Raw genomic sequence first — 19,229 nt, 5'->3', positions numbered from 1 at the left:
CAAACCCCCAAAAACAAAACAAAAAAAAAAGCTAGGAGGGATAGCTAACCTGTTGGGTAGGGAAGTCAGACCTTAAAAGTTCTTAATGGGGGGCAGCTAGGTGGTGCAGTGGATAGAGCACCGGCCCTGAAGTCAGGAGTACCTGAGTTCAAATCTGGCCTCAGACCAAACACTTGACACACTTACTAGCTGTGTGACCCTAGGCAAGTCACTTAACCCCGATTGCCTTAAAAAAAAAGTTCTTAATGGCCTAGAAAATTGGGACTCAATTGAGATGAAATTTAATACAGACAGTCATAAAAAATCAGTGTCAACTACAGAATGGGCAAGATGTGAGTGGATAACAGTTTTTCTGAAAAAAAAAAAAAAGATCTAGGACTTTTAGTGGACTGCAAGCTCAGCATGAGTCAACAAAAGCTGGTATAATCCCAGGTTACTTTAAGAAGAGTTATAGTATCCAGGACTGAGGAGATAATAAACCTATACTCTGCCCTGATCAGACCTCACCTGGCACACTGTGTCTGTGCACTGCATCCTGGGAAGGACGCTGAGAGCTGGAGAACATTCAAAGCAACGTAAACAGGATTGTGAACAGTTAAGGATCGTCAGATATGGCAATTGGTTGAAAAACCTGGTGATCGTTAGCCTGGAGAAAAAACGATTTGGAGACAGGGGAACGTCATCACTGTCTTCAGGTCTTAGAAGGCCTCTCAGATGTAAGGGAAATTGTTTGCTAGTGTCCAAAGGCAGAGTGAGGTACAACAGGTGGAAATAGCAAAGAAACCACTTTTAGCTCCCTTTTTGCAAGGAAGACTTCTCCACATTCAGGGCGATCCAAAATGCAGTGGGCTTCCTTAATCTTCCCTTCCCTTCAGTCCATTAATTCATTCTGTAAGTCTTGAAGCAAAGAGCAGATAACTTCCTGTTTGGGTGAGTTATAGAAAGAGTTCTTACTTGTTTAGTTATGGGTTTTAATAGGTAGCCTTTAAAGTCCCTTCAAACTCTCGGGTGCTATCTTTCTGTCAACAAGTCAAGATTTCGTCTCTGGCTATTCCTCCATCATTCAGTTTGTAGCCTATCCATAACTCAGTGGACAATTTTCATAAGTTACTTACTGTAGGTTAAAAAAAAATCACTTAGTTGATAGAACTCTCCAAGCTTAACCAGGCTGGTCCTTGAAGAAAAGGTAGAATCACAGAGTTGAAAGGGCCCTCAATAGCCATCCAGCCCAACCTGTACCTGAATGGAGCTATATATCCAGAACATATATGACAATAGATCATCCAGATAACTTGCCCTCAGGTTATGTAAAGGATTATTGTATTTGTACCAGTCTATTAAAATGATATTAATTATCACGAATTACAAAGCAATATCGGAGAGAAGGAATTGTCTTCTTCCTTGCTTATATGTGGCTAGCTGAAGAAAAAATTATTGATATGAAAAAAAATGCAGACATGTAGTATGTAAAGCATGCTTCATTTCTGTCGCCATTGCCTGCTCCTTTCCCTGCTATTTCTGTAGGTTGGATCTTTGAATGATTTTTCAGTACGATTATAGAAGAATGACAGGGTACAAATCTCTACTTTGACTGTATTTCAGAAGTCCTGGGAACTGTAAGATGTATGCCACATGAAAGCCCCTTTATTACATTAAACTGTGTCTCTGAAATTATATAGTCATGACTTCCCTACAGTATTTCAGTTACTATATAATATATATTCAGTTATTATATAATACTCAACAATTCTCATCCTTCCATGTTAGTATCTTTGACTATCTAAAAACATTTCCTCAGACTTCATAATCCATTAATTAATTCTGTAAACATTTGCTAGTCACCTACTAAATGCCACACACTGTGCTAGACACTGAGCAGTATAAAAGGATGACAGAGTCTGATTGGATCAGCCTTTGAAGTCCTTCTTGCTTGGTGTAAAACCTTCCCAAGGTCTGCTCTACCTGTGTAGTCTTAAAAAACCAGAATTTATCCCCTCCATGAGGAAGTATTGGAATGTACTTTAAAAAAAAAGTAGTAAATGAATTGTTACTCTTTGTGGGGGGGGGCTTTTGGAGATTATAGTTTTCAGGATAGACTTTAAAATGGCAATAGTTATACTGGCAGCTTAGATAAATAATATTGATCTTTCACCAGGAAGTGGTGAAAAGTATGATTGAGTTTATCCTCACCCAATTACATTTTATATTGGGAATTATTTTTTGAATTTCTGTTTTTGTGACTTTTTTTTCAGTAAGCACTCTATTTTATTCAGTAGCGATCCAGTTAAGTTTTCACATGTGTTATTTCTAACACTGCTCTGTGGACATAGAGCTGATTAAGATATATCACTAAATGACATGACTCTTTTCAAGTAAACACCAGTTGAGCCTATATTATCCTGTCTTTTACTCTGAAGCCTATCTAAAGTTTTTAATGAATTAGGAATTTGAAAGAGTTGAGCATTGCTACAATTGGATCATTGCAGTAAAAAGATTGCATAGTTTTGTGCATTATGTAATAAGTGAACATTCGCTCTATATATCTGCCTTTGTTGAGGAGCAAGTTATGGTTCTTGCATGACAAGTTACCTATACAGCTTATTATTAGCAGAAAGATTGCCAACTGTATATGACAATAAACAGTGCAACTGCTGTGTGTTTAATAGATGAGTATTTACTGATGGAACGTATTGGAAATCATGTTACCAAAGGTAATACAGTAATGAAATACATTGCTAATATTCAATGCAGAAAGAAACATGCTGTTGTAAGAATAATAAAACTTAGCAGGAATGAAATAGTTAAGTCTCCTGTAGTTGAAAACACCAGTATTGATCAGCCTAATGTAATTTTTAAAACTTGACATATCCTGTCCTTAGACTTAATCCTAGTGAAATTCAGCCAAGGATTTCTCCACTTGGTTCAATGTTTCTCTTACTATTTAACAAATATCTTATCTCTTACTATTTAACAAAGAGCATAAGATAAATCATATGTTCTTTTCTTATCTTGAAGTATACTTAATTCACAAGTTATGTAACAAATTGGTAGTCACTTATAATTGTTTATATCCAATATTAATTTTGGATGTGTCAATCAAACATCTTAGTAATCAACAGACATTTATTACGTGCTTACCATTGTGCCATATACTGTGCTAAGCCCTAGGGATACAAAGGAAAAAGCAAACAGTGCTTGCTCTTAAGGAACTTACATTCTAACAGAGTAGATACTTGTCTATAAATAGGTACATACAATATATAAAGTCTAAGTAACCTTTGAGAGGAAGGTGCTAGCAACTGTGGGGCCTGGGAAGACCTCTTACAGAATGTGATATTTGAGCTGTCTTTGAGGAAGCCAGAGATTTTAAGAGACAAAGGTGAGAAAAGGAAGAACACACTAGGCATGTAAGTGATGATGTCCCCAAACCAAAATTTTCATTTATAGAGAGCTGGCTAGCGATGCGCGCACGCGCGCACACACACACACACACACACACACACACACGCGCGCGCGCACGCATGCATATATACATTTATATGTGGACTTGATTTACTTGTGGTAAGTCTGTACATGCAAAGCAAACAAATACCTTAAGTATATTATGTCCATTAGCTATAAATTTTCTATCCAAAATCTGAGTTTGGAATTAATGATATTTCTTATACCTGAAACTGTTGTTTAGTAGTAGAAGCATTTCCTCGGTTTCTAAGGTTTTGTTGTTCATTGTAGAATGGTTTAAGTGACTGTTAAAATATCAAGTCAACTAGCTTATTAAATATGTAACATGTGCTAGGCACTGTGCTAAGCCCTGGGGGCACAGCACAAACAAAGAGAAAGCTCCTGTTCTCAAGGAGCTTACATTCTAATGGTGGAAGATAAAATATAAAAGGGAACTAAATGCAGGTGAGGTGGGAGTGGGGAGGGTGATTAGAAGGGATGTACCTTGCATGGTAATGAAATCCCAGCAGTCAAAAGCAGAGCTAGGAAAGTAATGAGGATGACAGGCCTGAGGGAATTCTTAGGAAGTCTAATGTGAACTTGACTGATTGGTAGAATTTCTTAGATACGTATTGATAAAATTTCAATAAAAAGAGGAAAAATATTTAGAAAAGCATTTGATACTCAGTAAGAAGAGTAAATTGTTCTTATGAGAGAATAAACTGAAATTCTGAAATCCTAGAATTCTTCCTTTTTAAAGTACTGGACTATGCACAGGTCTCAGAAGCATGATATATTCCAAGTAGAATCAATAGTGTGTTTTTCCTAATTGCTTTTAGAATAGTACATTAATATTAGAGAGAAAAGTGTAGGCATTTTTCCTGCTTCCTTCTGTTTTACTCTACCAGCTCCTTTCCTTGTCTTTTCCTACCTGTTCTCCCAATTTCTCCTTTTTCTTTCCTTTCCATTTGCTTCCCTTTCCTTCTTTCCTCTTTATTTTGTTCAGCGTCTTTCCCCTTTGCTCCAACAAGGGCCTAGTCTACAGATATACCTTTGACTCGCTTAGTATCAGGAATTGCAGTTTGTTCCTTGGCAGTGTGAAAGAGAATCTTTGTTCTAGGCTGCCATCACTTTGTCCCATGATGGTGCCCCAGGACTCAGTCAGACTCTCTTTTCCTCATGCAGGCTGATGCTGTGCTCCCAACTATGTTACTCCCTTTGGATCTTTTCCATACACTTCTCTTTGCCAGAGGGATCATAGATTTAGGGCTAGAAGAGAACTCAGACCATTTGATACAACCCTCTCTTTTGTCAGAAGGGAAAAACCAGAGATATAAAATTGTCTAAGGTCACACAGTGACAGCTGGAATGTGAATCCAGGCCCTCCAGCTCCATTTCTACTCCCTCTCTTCCTGGTACCACATTGCTTAAGGATAGATTTCACCACCTGAGTTTGGGAAGCTCTTCTTAAAGCATTGATATGAACCTATGTGAGAGGGTGGGAGGTGATAGAACCTCTTCATTCGGGAGGTTCTTTTTAAGGAACAGGTCTGAACTTAGGACAGACCTTCAGTAGTAATTTTGAACAGAAGTTAGATTCCCACACAGCTTGCTTCAGTTCAAACCCATATCCACACAAACCAACCAACCTAGCACAATCTAGAATCAGAGCCTATCTTGCATGATTTGTTAACAAAGTGGAGATTTTTGTAAACCAGCATTTTCACTCAGATGAACCTGTTTTGGCCTGTCAGTCGGCTTTCTTAGTGTGCTTACCAGAACAGAGGCTCATGTATAAGAACAAATCTTTGTGAGCATTTAGACAGAGAGCTGTTGTGTTGAAATTTATCAACTACGAAAGATAACAAAGGCTCTTAAGCCTAATCACCATATACCATAGGCACCCAACATTCACTCAGTTTATCTCCAAGGCAAATACTAGTCATCTCTACAGCTGACACTCAACCTCGATTATAAAAGTCAGTGGAACAAGTGAAGTGAAAGAGAAAAAGAAAAAGCCAACCTTGATGGGAGATGCCCATAGTCAGCCAGGGAGAACAGAGCCTAGTAGAAGATCTCAAACTGTGATAGAGCTAGAGCTGTGACTACTAGTAGTTTGAGTACCCTGCTGATGAATCTTTAGAGTAAAGAAAGTAGGGTAAGCAGCTAGGAGACGGAAGTCCATTTCCTGTTGTACGAGGAAGGAGTAGGTCTGCATTGCTAGGGACAAAGGTGGCTGCCTCTTTCACCTCACATAAAACTGACCAGAATAGCCTATGAGGCTAAATAGGTATGAGAGGTCACTTGAACATTTGCCATGCCAAGGTATTAGAATGACACCCATTCCACCAAAATGTCAAATGACCCTTTTCTAATAGTGAATATTTTTCTACAAAATCATAACGTCCTATAACCAGCGTGTGGGGGCAGCATTTATGAGGCAATTTCATAATGAATGCTAGGGATCCTCATCAGTGTAGCAATACTGACTCTTGCTGGCATCAGTGTGAGTAAGATTTTTCTACACCCCTTCCCCAACTTGTCTGGGCAAAGAGGAGATTTGTATCCATCGGGTACAGGAGAGGATTTGCTGGAATGAAGTCATGACATAGACTCCAGCCAGAAGATGTCCTGCAGAATTTCACACTTGATAATGATCTTGTATGATAGCACAGAATCATTGACATAGAAGGAACCCCAGTGGGGTTCCACTGCTCCAGCCCACTGGACTGAAGTATCCTGCACTGCACAGAGTCACTGCAATGAGGCAGAGGAGCTCTCCACCTCTATTCCATTTTGAGAGTGCTCTTCTTATTTCGTTTAAATTTCATGACATCCGGTCATGACGGCCCTTCCCTTCTCTGTTTCTTCAGCTTCTCACACTGACTGTCCTCACCTTTTCTCTCCTCACGGCTGCCCATATAACTCACTTTTGAGCCATGATATTGAATCAGCTAACTGTTACCAGATATTCGTGTTTGTCTGTGGTTGGTTTATCAGTTTCTGTGTTAGTAGCCAAACCAATCACCTCCTGCATGATATGACAGACATGAATTGGAAAAAGTAAAGATATGATGATTTTTCATGTTTCCATGTTTGTGTTTTTTTTTGTCTTCTCCCAGTTCCGAGTGTTCACAGCCCCCTTCCATAAGGTAGGCTTTGCTGATTTCTGGCTGGCCGATCAGCTGAACAGCCTGACAGTGTTACTTATGGACCTGGAATATATGATCTGCTTCTACAGCTTTGAGCTCAAGTGGGATGAAAGCAAAGGCCTGTTGCCAGATAAAATGGGAGGTAGGGAAAAACGTGCATCCGCACTTGAGACTAAACTTCCCCCAAAATGTTGGGAATGCTGATTAGAAATTGTTATTCCCTGGTGAAAACATAATATCAGAAACTCAAACATTTTGTATGTCTTTCTTGCATTCTTATTCATCTGATATAATCTAGCTTTTAAATTTTGTGTTGTAATGATTATAGCTAATATTTATATAATGCTTTACATAATTTATAAAATATTTTCTATGCATTCTCTCTCTTAAGGTTTTTCAGTAGCCCTGTGACTTAGGTTATACAAATACAACTGATTATTCTTATTCTTATTTATTCTTATTATTAATATCTGCCAGACAAGAAAACCAAGGTTCCAAAATGTGAAGTATAAGGGTCAGGGTCATGATTCAAACCCAGATCTTCTGACCCCGTGGATGTTCTAAATTTAAACCATTTACTAGGATACTTTGTAATTTCACTCTAAGAACAGTGAAAACCAGAAGAGCAGATTGTCGTAAGGTCTTTCTGTTTGTATTGCAAGTGAACTATTTATTGTAAGACAGTCACTTTTCATTCTTGCATTACTTCCTGCTTAATTTTGGTGAAACATCATTCTAAGCTAATTAAAAAATGCTGAGATTCAGAGTTAGGAGGAATACTTTGAAGAAGTGGTTATTGTTTTTATTTTTTTAAAGAAACTTATGGTTATCAAGTAAACTGGTTGCCTCTGAAGTTTTGAATAGACAAGCCTTATAACTTTTATATACTCTAAAGGAAGACTTTTGATTTAGGAATAGGAGGCTAGAGAAAAACGAGAAATCAGAGCTTTCCAACAGCCACCCTGCATTCTAGCCTGTATTCTCTTGTTCCTCCTTTGAACGAGCTGACCGCTAAAAAGTTTGGTGATAAAACTTGTAGAGAAGGAAGTGATCTGAGGACTCATCATTCCTCATTGTATAGAATGGTGACGTAAACATGAAGCATCAGTGTCAGTCAAGCACTAAGCTAATCTACCCTTCTAGAAAATATAAGGAGATTGAGGCAGAATGAGAATGTAGAGAAGAAAAAAATAAAATTTATGATTTGTTTCTTCCTTTGAAATCTTCACAGGAACGGATGTTTGCCACTCGTACAGCTACGGAGTGCGAGCCATCGTTCAGTGCATTCCGGCTTATCTGCGATTCGTCCAGTGCCTGCGCCGGTACCGAGACACAAAAAGGGCCTTTCCTCACTTAGCTAATGCTGGGAAATACTCCACAACTTTCTTCGTGGTGACGTTTGCAGCTCTTTACAAAACTCATAAAGGTATTATATTGATTATGAAGAGGTTTTTGAAAACCTTGGGTTTTTTTTCTTATTCTGACACTGTATCCATTTGTTATGGTTATCTCTCATTAAGATTCCAGTTGCTCAGATCATTTTCCTGTGGGCTCGGGTGGTATTTTATCTGATTTATCCTTCTAAGTTATGCTGGTATTATTCTTAGTGTTTAGTAATGCATAGTTACTGAGTGAAAAGAAGCAAATCAGCAACTCAGGATGGGAATAACTCCTGAGTAAACGAGAGGTCTTGATTTATATGCACTAAGTATTATGCTGTGACACTTCAACATTCCATTTGCTTCGGTCAGATTTTTTGAAGCCAGGAGAGAAAAGTAAAATTGCTAGGGAAGAGTCCCCTGTGGCTGTCATGCATATTTTTATCTCTCTTTTTCCAGTGCTGGAGATTGTTTCCAGCCCATTTAACTGCAAATTGAGCTCTCTGATCCCTGTAGTTTCCTGTCTCTGTGGAAACCACAGTTATTACCTGATTTGTTCTTGTGTTGTAAAGGGGGGAAAGCTTTTAACTTGAAAGCTGCATGCAATCATTCAAATTTTTTAACCTTTTCCCAATTATTGTCAGTTCAGTACTCCGTTTCACTCAAAAATACCCTTTTTTTGTTTACAGAAATCAACATTCACCCATACACTATAGTTAAATTTTCATCTGCAGGTTATAAAAGGTATTTGAAAAATAATGTTAGCTAACTTTTATGTAGTTTTAAGGTTTGTAAAGCACTTTACTTATGTTATCTTATTTGATCTTCACAGCAACCCCAGGTGGTAGATACCATTGTTATCCTCATTTTACAGATGAGGAAATTAAGGCAAACAGGGATTAAGTGACTGGCCCAGGGTCATACAACTAATAAGTGTCTGAGGCTGGATTTGAACTCATGTCTTCTTCACTCCAGGCCAGAAGCTTTATCCACTGAACTCTCAGCTGCTTTTAATTATTTTGGTGAGATTCTTTCTTTTAAAGTATTTTAGGCTACTCAGATGGCACTTCAAAGGTACAACTAATTTGAAATATGTCTGATGGTACATAGAAAACTGAGAGGGTGCATTTATTGATAAAAGCTATAAATTTAGGCAGCAGAGCAAATAATAGAATATATTTCATAGTTGTGAAGAACCTCAGATGTCTCTTAGTCTGAACCTTACTGAAGCCTGAATCCCATCTCCTCTCTATCTACGTATAGATAGATATCTACTATAGATAAAGATATCTATCTCAAGATAGATGTCTAGAGCTATTTGTACCTTCTAGATATCTAGCTGTATCTATACAGATGTCTATATCTGTCTATCTATATATACGTATATGTTTGTGTAAGTAATATCCTTCATTTGAAAACCACCAGTGTTAGGGAACTCTCTACTTCTCAAGGTAGCCAGTTCCCTTTTTCTTTTCTTTTCTTTTTTTCTTTTAAATAGTTCTAATGGTTAAGAAGTTAGTTATTATGTTATACTAAAATCTGTCTCCTTTTAAACATTGCTCCCTAGGCTTACATTCTGAACCAAGAAGAATAAGTTTAAATCTTTTTGTATATATATTCTTCCAAGTACTTAAAGACAGTAATCAAGTAAGTTCAGTTCAGCAGCAGCCTACTTAGCCTGTACCATGTGCAGAGCGTTTTGCTGTGTTGAAGAATATGCAAGTTTACATAAGACAACATCTGCCTCTCCTCTCAAGAACATTACAGTTGAGTCACAGGATCAGGCAGAATATGTAAAAGGTATAGGATTAAAGATTTACAAATGGAAAAGACCTTAGGAGTGATCTAGTTCAACCCCCTCAGTCTGCAGGTGAGGAAACTGAGGCCAGAGAACTTAAATGACTAGCTTGTGTATATGTATGCATTTGTTAACAGGTTGTCTCCCCCATTAGATTGTAAGCTCCTGGAAGTCAGAGACTGTCTTTTGCCTCTTTTTGTATCCCCAGCACTTAGGCGTAGTACCTGGCACATAACAGGCACTTAATAATTGTTTACTGATTAATTGCCCAAGTTCTTATAGATAGTAGGTGACCAAGGTGGGGCAGAGTTCCCTTGACTCCAAATCCAGTATTATTTCCACTATAGGAGGATGTGACACGTACCTAGAAAGCCATAAAATTAAATTAAAATAAGGCACATTTCTGTAGATAGCATTTTATGGCTTACTGAGTACTTTTCTTACAATATCCCTGTAAGGTAGGGAGTGCAACATTATTATCCCATTTTACAGATGATAAAACTGAGGCCCAGAGAGGGTAAATGATTTGCCCAGAATAGGCCTCAGAGCCAGGAGTCAAATGCAGGTCTTCTGACACCAGAACTAATATTCTTTCCACTGCACCAGCATAAGTGCATTATTTAGATTAAGGTTTTGGAAATCTTAATGGGAGGAAAGTTGCTTTTAGCTAAAGAGTTAAGGGATAGTCCATAGAGGAAATGGTGTTTGAGTTAGACTTTATTTTTTTGTTTTTTGTTTCTTTGTAGGCAATTTGGGGTTAAGTGACTTGCCCAGGGTCACACAGCTAGTAAGTGTCAAGTGTTTGGTCTGAGGCCAGATTTGAACTCAGGTACTCCTGACTTCAGGGTCAGTGCTCTATCCACTGCACCACCTAGCTGCCCCTGTTGAGTTAGACTTTAAAGGATAGGTTAGGATTTTATTAGGTAAAGAGGCAGAGGGAGAAAGTGAAATAGAGGAAGGAAAATTCTGGACATGTTTAGGACAGAAGGAGAAGTCTAGATTGTCTGGAATGTAAAGTATGAGATAGATCTATAGGGGTTAGGTGACATCAGGTTATGGAGAGCCTTGGATTTTATTCAGTTGGTAAGAGGTAAGCAGATCTGTGCAGATGAAAATTTTTGTGGCAGGGAAATAAAAGATTTCTTGAAAGAAAAAGAGAACAAAGGCAGGAAGATCTGTTAAAAGGCTATTGTTGTAGTCAGAGTGGTGATAAGAGCCTTTACTAGACCAGTGACTATGGGGATAGAAAGGAACTGGGAGAGATGTGAAAGATGTTATTAGGGATAGAATCCACAGGACTTGGTAACAGGGTAAGAGAAGGAAGACTCATCGTGGTTTGAGACATGGAAAAAAAAGGTAAATGATTGGAAGAGAAAGGGGTGGGAGGAGGAGAGGAACTAACATGTAGTGCTTTAAGCTTTGCCTGTCTTTGATCTTCAAACAACTCTTCGAGGTAGGTGCCGTTATCCCCATTTTGCAGATGAGAAAACTGAGGCTGAGAAAGGTTAATTAACTGACTTGCCCTAGGTCACACCCAATAGGTTTCTGAGGCAGGCATTTAACTCTGATCTTGTGGACTCCAAGTCCACTATGTCACCTAGCTGCCTCTGACCACTAGTAAATATAGTGAATTCAGAAGGTACATGCAAATAGAGATGTCTAGACATTGATAATTCCAGCTGTCCCTGGAAAGGTGTCCTATAGGCAGTTTGAGCTGTGAGCCTTTGTTTTTGTTTTCTTTTCTGAAAGGTAAGAGTTTTCATTTTCACTTCTGTTACGATCATCAGAAAATGATATCATTGTCTTTTTTTTTTTTTTAGGCAATTGGGGTCAAGTGACTTGCCCATGGTCACATAGGTAGTACATGTCAAATGTTTGGGCTGAGGCTGGATTTGAACTCAGGTGCTCCTGACTTCAGGGCCGGTGCTCCATACACTGCTCCACCAAGCTGCCCTGATATCATTGTCTTTTGAATATACATCGGCTCTCTACATGTTTGAAATAATTGAGCTCCTCAATGAGAAATCATTTGTTTTATTTTAAAAATTGTAAAGTTATTTTAAAAATAATTTTCTGAAGGAAATGTTAGGTGGCACATTAAATTAAATCATAGGCTTGTTGTTTAAAAAAAAAAAAGACGAGTTCAAATCCTGCCTCATACACTGTTGGCTTTGTGAGCCTCATATCACTTGGCCTCCCTTAGCCTCAGTTTCTTCATCTGTAAAATGACGTGATAGCCTCTAGAGGGTTTCTTCCATCCCTAACTCTTTGATCCTTTAATCTGAAGATTTTTCATATATGTGAAAAAAGTGACTTCGATTTTACTCATTTACTTTGGAAATTTAGAGAAGTCAGTTTATCAGCTATAACAAGAAAGATTCTTTGACAATCAGAAGCCCTCTGGTTGTCTTTCTTTGTTCTTCCTAGGATATAGATTGCCTTATTCTGTAATGCCTGCAGGTTACATTTAGAAGCAGTGTTCATTATGTTGAGTTGTCTTGTTGTCTGAGTTGAATTATTTTTAGAGGTCTGGTAGGAACTATTGATGGTAACAACAACAAACAGAGTTTAAAGCCTTCTCTGGAATAAATCTTAGCTACTCTTCATAGCTATTCATTTTTCTTATTAAGCCTTCAGGGAGGAATTGTATTCTTTGGATCTAGCACTACACCCCAGATGATTTCATTTCAAATTCTCAGGATCTCACAGTGAACCAAAGGAGGTCAGGCCAGAGTCAGAGGTTCCATACTTTTTTTAGTTATCTGGCCAAACACACACAAACCAAAAGTGCAACATATTGCTTAATATTAATGTTTTACCAGATACTTTTAGCTTTTTTTAGGTGTAATAATAAAACATCTTTTAAATATGATTTTTCCTAGAGCTTTGATATGTCTAGAGGAATACATCTCCAGATTTTATAATGAAAGTCAGTAGAAAATTAACTGTCAGAAATTTTAGACAGTCTTTCAGAAATATTTAAGGATAATTTTTCATTTTTACCTATCATGAGGAGTTCTTTTATTTTAAAATAATCAAAAAAGAAAGATTTTATCAATGAAGTATTCCCAGTGTGTTACCTTTTTAAAAAAAAAAATCACCCCACCAACAGGCCTGATGGCACACACCTATAATCCCTACCATTGGGTTAGCTACAGGGATAGATCTTGTGAGCTTTGGCATTGTGCTTTGAAGTGGGCTCTGTGTGTTGGGTGTCTGCGCTAAATCCTGCATTGGTGTGATGGCCCACACAGGAGAGGTAGGCCTTTGGGCTGCTGGGAGAGGAATGAGCCAGCTAGGTTGGAAGTAGAGCAGATTCAAGCTCACCTGCCTATCATTGCTGGCTAAGTAATCTAATCTAGATCCATCCCTGTCTATCCCTCCTGAAAGTTTCATGGTCACAGAGACCATGAATTGCAGGAGGTGATGAAGAAGGGATGGAAAAAGTGTTTCGAAAAAGGGATGGAAAAAGTGTTTCAGGTGGATGCAAGTGGCTAAAATTGGGGGTGCTGAAATGTGTTTCCTCATTTCCAAGAAGGGAAGATGGGGTAATATGAAAGGCTTGTTTATTCCTAGGATTAAAGTAGTTGGCTTGTTGCCCTCTCTATTCTGCCAAACCATATCAGGGCAGAAAAATGGCAGTGGGTTGGGAGGAAAGCAGTTAAAGACCTATTGATCCTACCATTTCTGTTACTTATTGTCCTTTCTCTTTTCTACTAAATTTGAGAAAGCCAGTCACATTCATTGCTTTCACTTCCTCTCATCCTACTCAATTCTTTTTTTGGCCATTAACATTTTTAAAAAGAAATTTATATATTTTTCTAATCACATGTAAAAGCAACTTTAATATTTGTTTTTTTCAATTTTGGGTTCCAAATTCTCTCCTTCCCTTCCTCCTCTCCTTCCTTGAGAAGACAGGTAGTTTGATATATTGGTTATACATATGCAGTCATAGAAAACATATTTCCATATTAGCCATGTTGTGAAAGAAAACGTAGACAAGAAAAAAAAGTTTTAAAAAGTAGGCTTCAATTTTCATTCAAACTTCATCAGTTTTTTCTCTGGAAGTGGACAGCATTTTTCATCCTAAGTCCTTCAGAATTGTCTTGATCATTGTACAATATTACTGTTACTGTATACAGTGTTCTCCTGGTTCTGCTCACTTCACTTTGCATCAGTTCATGTAAGTCTTTCCAGGTTTTTCTGAAACATCTCATCATTTCTTATTGCACAATAGTATTCTGTCACAAGCATATACCACAACTTGTTCAGCCATTTTCCATGATGGACATCCCCTCAATTTCCAGTTCTTTGCCACCACAAAAAGAGTGGCTATAAATATTTTTGTATATAGAAGTATTTTTTTCTTTTTTAACCTCTCTGGGATACAGACCTAGTAGTGGTATTGCTGGGTCAAAGCATATACAGAGTTTTATAGCGCTTTGGGCATAGTTCCAAATTGCTCTCCAGAGAGGTTGTATCAATTCATAGTTCCACTACGAGTGCGTCAGTGTCCCAGTTTTTCCACATCCCCTCCTATACTTGTCATTTCCTTTTTCCTTCATATTAGCCAATCTTATAGGTGTGACGTGATAACTTAGGGTTGATTTAATTGGCATTTGTCTTTGGAAAAATGCCTGTTTATATTCTTTGACCATTTATCAATTGGGGAATGACTCATATTCTTATATATTTGACTCAGTTCTCTATATGTTTGAGAAATGAGGCCTTTATCAGAGAAACTTGCTATAAAAATGTTTCCCTAGCTTTTTGCTTTGCTTCTAAGCTTGACTGCATTGGATTTGTTTGTGTAAAAATTTTTAAATTTAATGTAATCAAAATTATCCATTTTATATCCTCTAATGCTCGCTCTCTCTTGTTTTGTCATAAATTCTTCTATTATCCATGGATGTCACAGATAAGATATTCCATGCTCCTCTAATTTGCTTATATCAGCTTTTAAGTCTAAATCATTAACCTGTTTTGACCTTATCTTGGTATACGGTGTGAGATGCTGTTATATAACTAATTTCTGCCAGACTGCTTTCGAGTTTTCCTAGCAATTTTTGTAAAACAGTGAGTTTTTATCGCAAAAGCTTGAATCTTTGGGCTTAATGAACACTAGACTACTATGGTCATTTACTACTGTGTATTGTATAACTAATCTATTCCACTCTCTTACCCAGTTCTAAACACTGTATAATCTGACTTTCAGCCTCATCATTCAGCTGAAACTGCCCTCTCCAGTGTTACTAGTAATCTCTGAATTGACAAATCTAATGGCCTTTTCTTAATCCTCATTCTTATTGACCCCTGTGCAACATATGACATTGTAAGTCACCCTCTTCTCCTGTATATTTTACTTCTGTGTTTTTGTGATTGCTTTCTCATGTCTTTCCTACAGCTCCTTCTCAGGCTCTTTACTGGTTCTTCTTCTGTGTCATGCCCTCTAAATGTGGGTGTCCCCAAGGGTCTGTCCTGGGCCCTCTTATCTTTTTCCTCTATACTGTCTCACTTTGTGACCTCAGCAACTTCCTTGGGTCCCTTTGTCCTCTCTGTGCAATTAATTCCCAACTTCAGCCCTAGCCTCTTTCAGGAGCATCACTGACTGCCTTTTTGGACATCTCAGAGTGAATGTCTTGTAGGCATTTCAAACTCAGCATGTTCAAAACAGAACTTTTCCCCCCAAATCCTCCCTTCTTCCTGACTTCTCTATTCTTTATCAAGGGGACCACCATTCTTCCAGTTACCCAGACCTGTAACGTCAGGGTCATACTTGACTCCTCACTCTCATTTATTCCGTGTGTACAGTCTGTTACAAATCTTGTCAGTTCTGTCTTCACAACATCTCGTATTTCCCTTTCTCTCCACTTACATGTCCACAACACTAGTTCAAACTGTTACTGCTGGCACAGTTAAGAAATGCCTGTTGATTGGTGAATTAAATGGAAATTTTTTTTGCTGCGAGTTGAGGTAGGGTAGATAATAGAAACTAAAAGTTAATTGATTGGCCTACGGTCTTACAGGCAGTAAGTATCAGAGCCACTTCAAATCTGTTGCTGTTTCAACAGTTCAGTTAAATTCTGTGGTCATTCATTAAGTGCCTAGTATGTGCAAGACACTCTGCCAGACACTAGGGGCACAAAGATGAAAATTAAACTGGCCTTGCCCCTGAGGAGCTGTAGTCTGACTAGGGAGAGATGTATCTGAGAATAAGGAAAAGTGAAGTCATTTAGGAAGGGAGATAGCAATGATAACTGGGGATGGGGAGGGCTTCTTGGACGACATAGCCCCTAAGCCAAACCTTAAATGGGGATGAGGGGACACTGGGGCAGAGTTGACACAAAGAATGCATTTTGTCATGGGAAAATGGAGACAAGATTAACCAAAATAAATCTCTCATGATAGATTGTCAGTGTGTGGGAGGTACCTTGGGTAAGAGAGGCTTTCCTAGTGCCCCTCAGCTCCATGTCACTCATCTGTTCCACATACACTTATGGCCATCACAGAGAAGGGAGAGGGCAGGGACAGTCTTTGTGTCCTCTAGTTCCCACCCGTACCAGAAAGAAGAGCTGGCCAATGCTTCTTTCTCTACCACCAACTTTCCATCTTACACCAGGCCCTTTCTTTTTCTTTTTTCTTTTTTTCCAGGCAACTGGGGTTAAGTGACTTGCCTAGGGGCACACAGCTAGTAAGGGTCAGGTGTTTGGTCTGAGGTCGGATTTGAACTCAGGCTCTCCTGACTTCAGGGCTGGTGCTTTATCCACTGCGCCACCTAGCTGTCCTCTTTTTAACACCTCATTTAAGAGGTAAGGGAAAAAGAGGCTTGTACTTCAAAGTGGAAATGACCACCCCACCTTTCTCTGGCTTCCCCCAATTGGAGAAGCTGAGTACCAAAAAGTACGGATGCTAGACAAGTAGAAAATCCTACCCACCTGGGGCCCCTTAAGTTGCTGCTCTAGGGATTTTAAAACAAGCTTAAACCTTTGTTTTAGAGGGTCCAACTCAGCCTGCTTTTAAAATTCTCTCCCTATATCCCCTGTCCCATTCCCAGCCAGTGATCCCAGAAATGCACTGTGGTGATCCTGTAGGTCCTCTCCAGCAGTCAGTGGCTTTCTTTGTTTTAGAATGGCATCCTACACAGTGTGAGTGCTCAATAAATTGTTGTTTGTCTTTCCTCTCGGTTTCTTCCCCGCTGGGCTCCCAGGGAATAAAATATCCTTTACTGTAGGACACAGCCCGAGGACCCAGGTCTGTGCTAAGTGGGTCCTACTTGATCCGGGGATTTACTACTTGAAAGTTAGGATGGGATTAGAATCTCAGCAGAGGACCTAAACTTCCAGAATAGCTAATTCCTCCTCAAATCACTAACTAAAATCTGTAGTTGTTAGTCTTTGAATCCATAGCTGTCCTGTAGTGTAGTTGTTTGCAAGTAGAACATGATGTTAGATTTTTAAAAATCACCTAACAAACAGTGTAACAAAAAATTAAAGGAGATACTGTAATACCTTATGTATTACAGGTGTGTGAAATATTTTCCATTTTCTGTTTGGTTTTTTTTTGTGGGTTTTTTTTACTTAAACTATACTAAAAAAGCCGATTTGTCAGGTTACTATTCTCATTTATTAATAATAATAGTGAGTTAGATAAAATCTGGTATAGCTACCATTAGAGCTTAATTTCTATTCATTTCTTTTAGACAGTAAGTAATCAGAAAAACTGCATTAGGAAACATTGAGCTTAGATACCTATAGATCTAAGACAATGAGTTTTTTGTGATTATTGATGTTAGTATTTTTCCATCAAATTAGGAGTATATTGCAAAGGTGGGCTTTTGTAAGAGAAAAAGGAGTTAGAGTTAATAGAGGAACCTTGCTTTCCAGACCCAGTGACCCTGATCTTTTCTGAGAACCAGCTTGCAACAGTTACCATGGTAACAGCATTGTTGGGGGCATTTTCACGATTGTTTCAAAGGTTATTTTTCATGTTGTGTTATGTCAATCACTATATGATTTCATAAGAATAGAAAATATTAATTCTGTGCCTCTAGATCGTATGTACAAAAAAAATATATAGGCAGCCCCCTCCTAGAAGATTGTGTAGAACATTAATAAGAAGTCTTCACCTTTTGTGTTAAAAAATGGAACATACTATAAAAATTTCAGCATTCTTGATTTTCCTTTATTTATTTTATACACACAAAAAAATCTTCAGCTTGTCAGCTAGTCTCCATGTTTTAAGTATTGAGATTTCAATGCAAAGATGAATTTGAGGCAAACTCCAAAAGTTTTTTTTTTTAAAGGTAAGTACCCACAAAGATTTGGCCATTTGAAATGGCCATTGTGTAGTCCTTGGAGTTTCTTGTCTCTGTCATCTAAGAAAAAGAATCAGGGAGAGCCTGTATGGAGATCAAATAATAGAATAAGCTATTGTGCTCTAATTTCTAACCTGTCAAGGAACATAACATTTTGTTAGAATTTTCTCGTTTTTTTTTAATGATAGATTCTAACCTCTCCTTTCAAATTATTGCATAATTCTTTTGTAGATTTAGCTGTTTGATGCTCTGTGACTGTGGAACAAATCAAATCTTCACAATTATTGTTCATTTTGCTTAAGGCTTTTGTTGGGTACCTATTCCTAAGAATGGGTTAGTCTTTAAAACACTAGGAAAAATAATATTTTACTTTATATTAGGATATTTTCCCCCAGTATCTAACTCTGATGTAAATGTCCTCTGTTCAAAATTCCCTTGGGACCATTGTAGTGGAATTCTCAGTTGTTTGAATAACTATTCATTTTTCTAGATGAGTAAGTCCTTCCTTTCTGGAATATAGCCAGTCTGTTATCCTACTTCCATGCCATATAATATGCCAGACTTTCAAACTATTTTGTTTTTGAATGAGTTAGAATCGCAATTATACTTTGACTTTATGGTAGAAAAATTTTCATATTCTTCATGGTCTTCAGTTAAATTTCTTTTTAGATGTAAAAAAGTCACAACTTCAGAAAATTTAGCTAGGTTATTAATTTTATAATGAATTATTAAAATAGCCTGAGTCTCTGGCCCTTACATAATTTACCCTGATAAAATTGTTTTAAGGAAAATACCCAAAAAAAAGTTAAGATTTTTTTTCTAATTGTTTAAATGATTTTTAAAATAGGTTCCAATTGATAATTTTTGCTTCAGTACTTTTCCTACTTATAGGGTTCAGGTCTTCCTTCTGGCTCATTCTGGCTGTGTGACCCTGGACAAGTCACTTAACCTCTCAGTCTTTTAGGCAAGTCTTAAGTCTATAAGCTGTAGAAAAGGTACTGACCTACATTGGTGGAGAGAATCTCAACAACCTGGAATTCCTTATGTAGGTGAAATCAGAGGGTCTAGTCCCTGTCCTTATCTCTTTAAAAATAACACAGATTCTCTCAGCTATATAACATCTTAGGTGTTATTTCTTTAGTTAT

General features: G+C 37.9%; 1 protein-coding gene across 1 annotated transcript in view; it reads left to right on the top strand.

Moving 5' to 3' along the window:
• Positions 1-19,229, top strand: part of XPR1 (xenotropic and polytropic retrovirus receptor 1) — a 217,786-nt gene that overhangs the window by 150,888 nt on the left and 47,669 nt on the right. Inside the window, exons 10-11 of the mRNA XM_020984350.2 lie at positions 6,564-6,735; positions 7,825-8,019. Of these exons, the coding sequence (XP_020840009.1) occupies positions 6,564-6,735; positions 7,825-8,019 (367 nt within the window). The remainder of the gene's footprint in view (positions 1-6,563; positions 6,736-7,824; positions 8,020-19,229) is intronic.

Source organism: Phascolarctos cinereus, unplaced genomic scaffold, assembly GCF_003287225.1.
Source record: "Phascolarctos cinereus isolate Bilbo 61053 unplaced genomic scaffold, phaCin_HiC Scaffold_5;HRSCAF=322, whole genome shotgun sequence".
Taxonomy (NCBI): domain Eukaryota; kingdom Metazoa; phylum Chordata; class Mammalia; order Diprotodontia; family Phascolarctidae; genus Phascolarctos; species Phascolarctos cinereus.
Note: the sequence above shows the minus strand (reverse complement) of the source record. Positions and strands in the feature narration are given on the sequence as shown.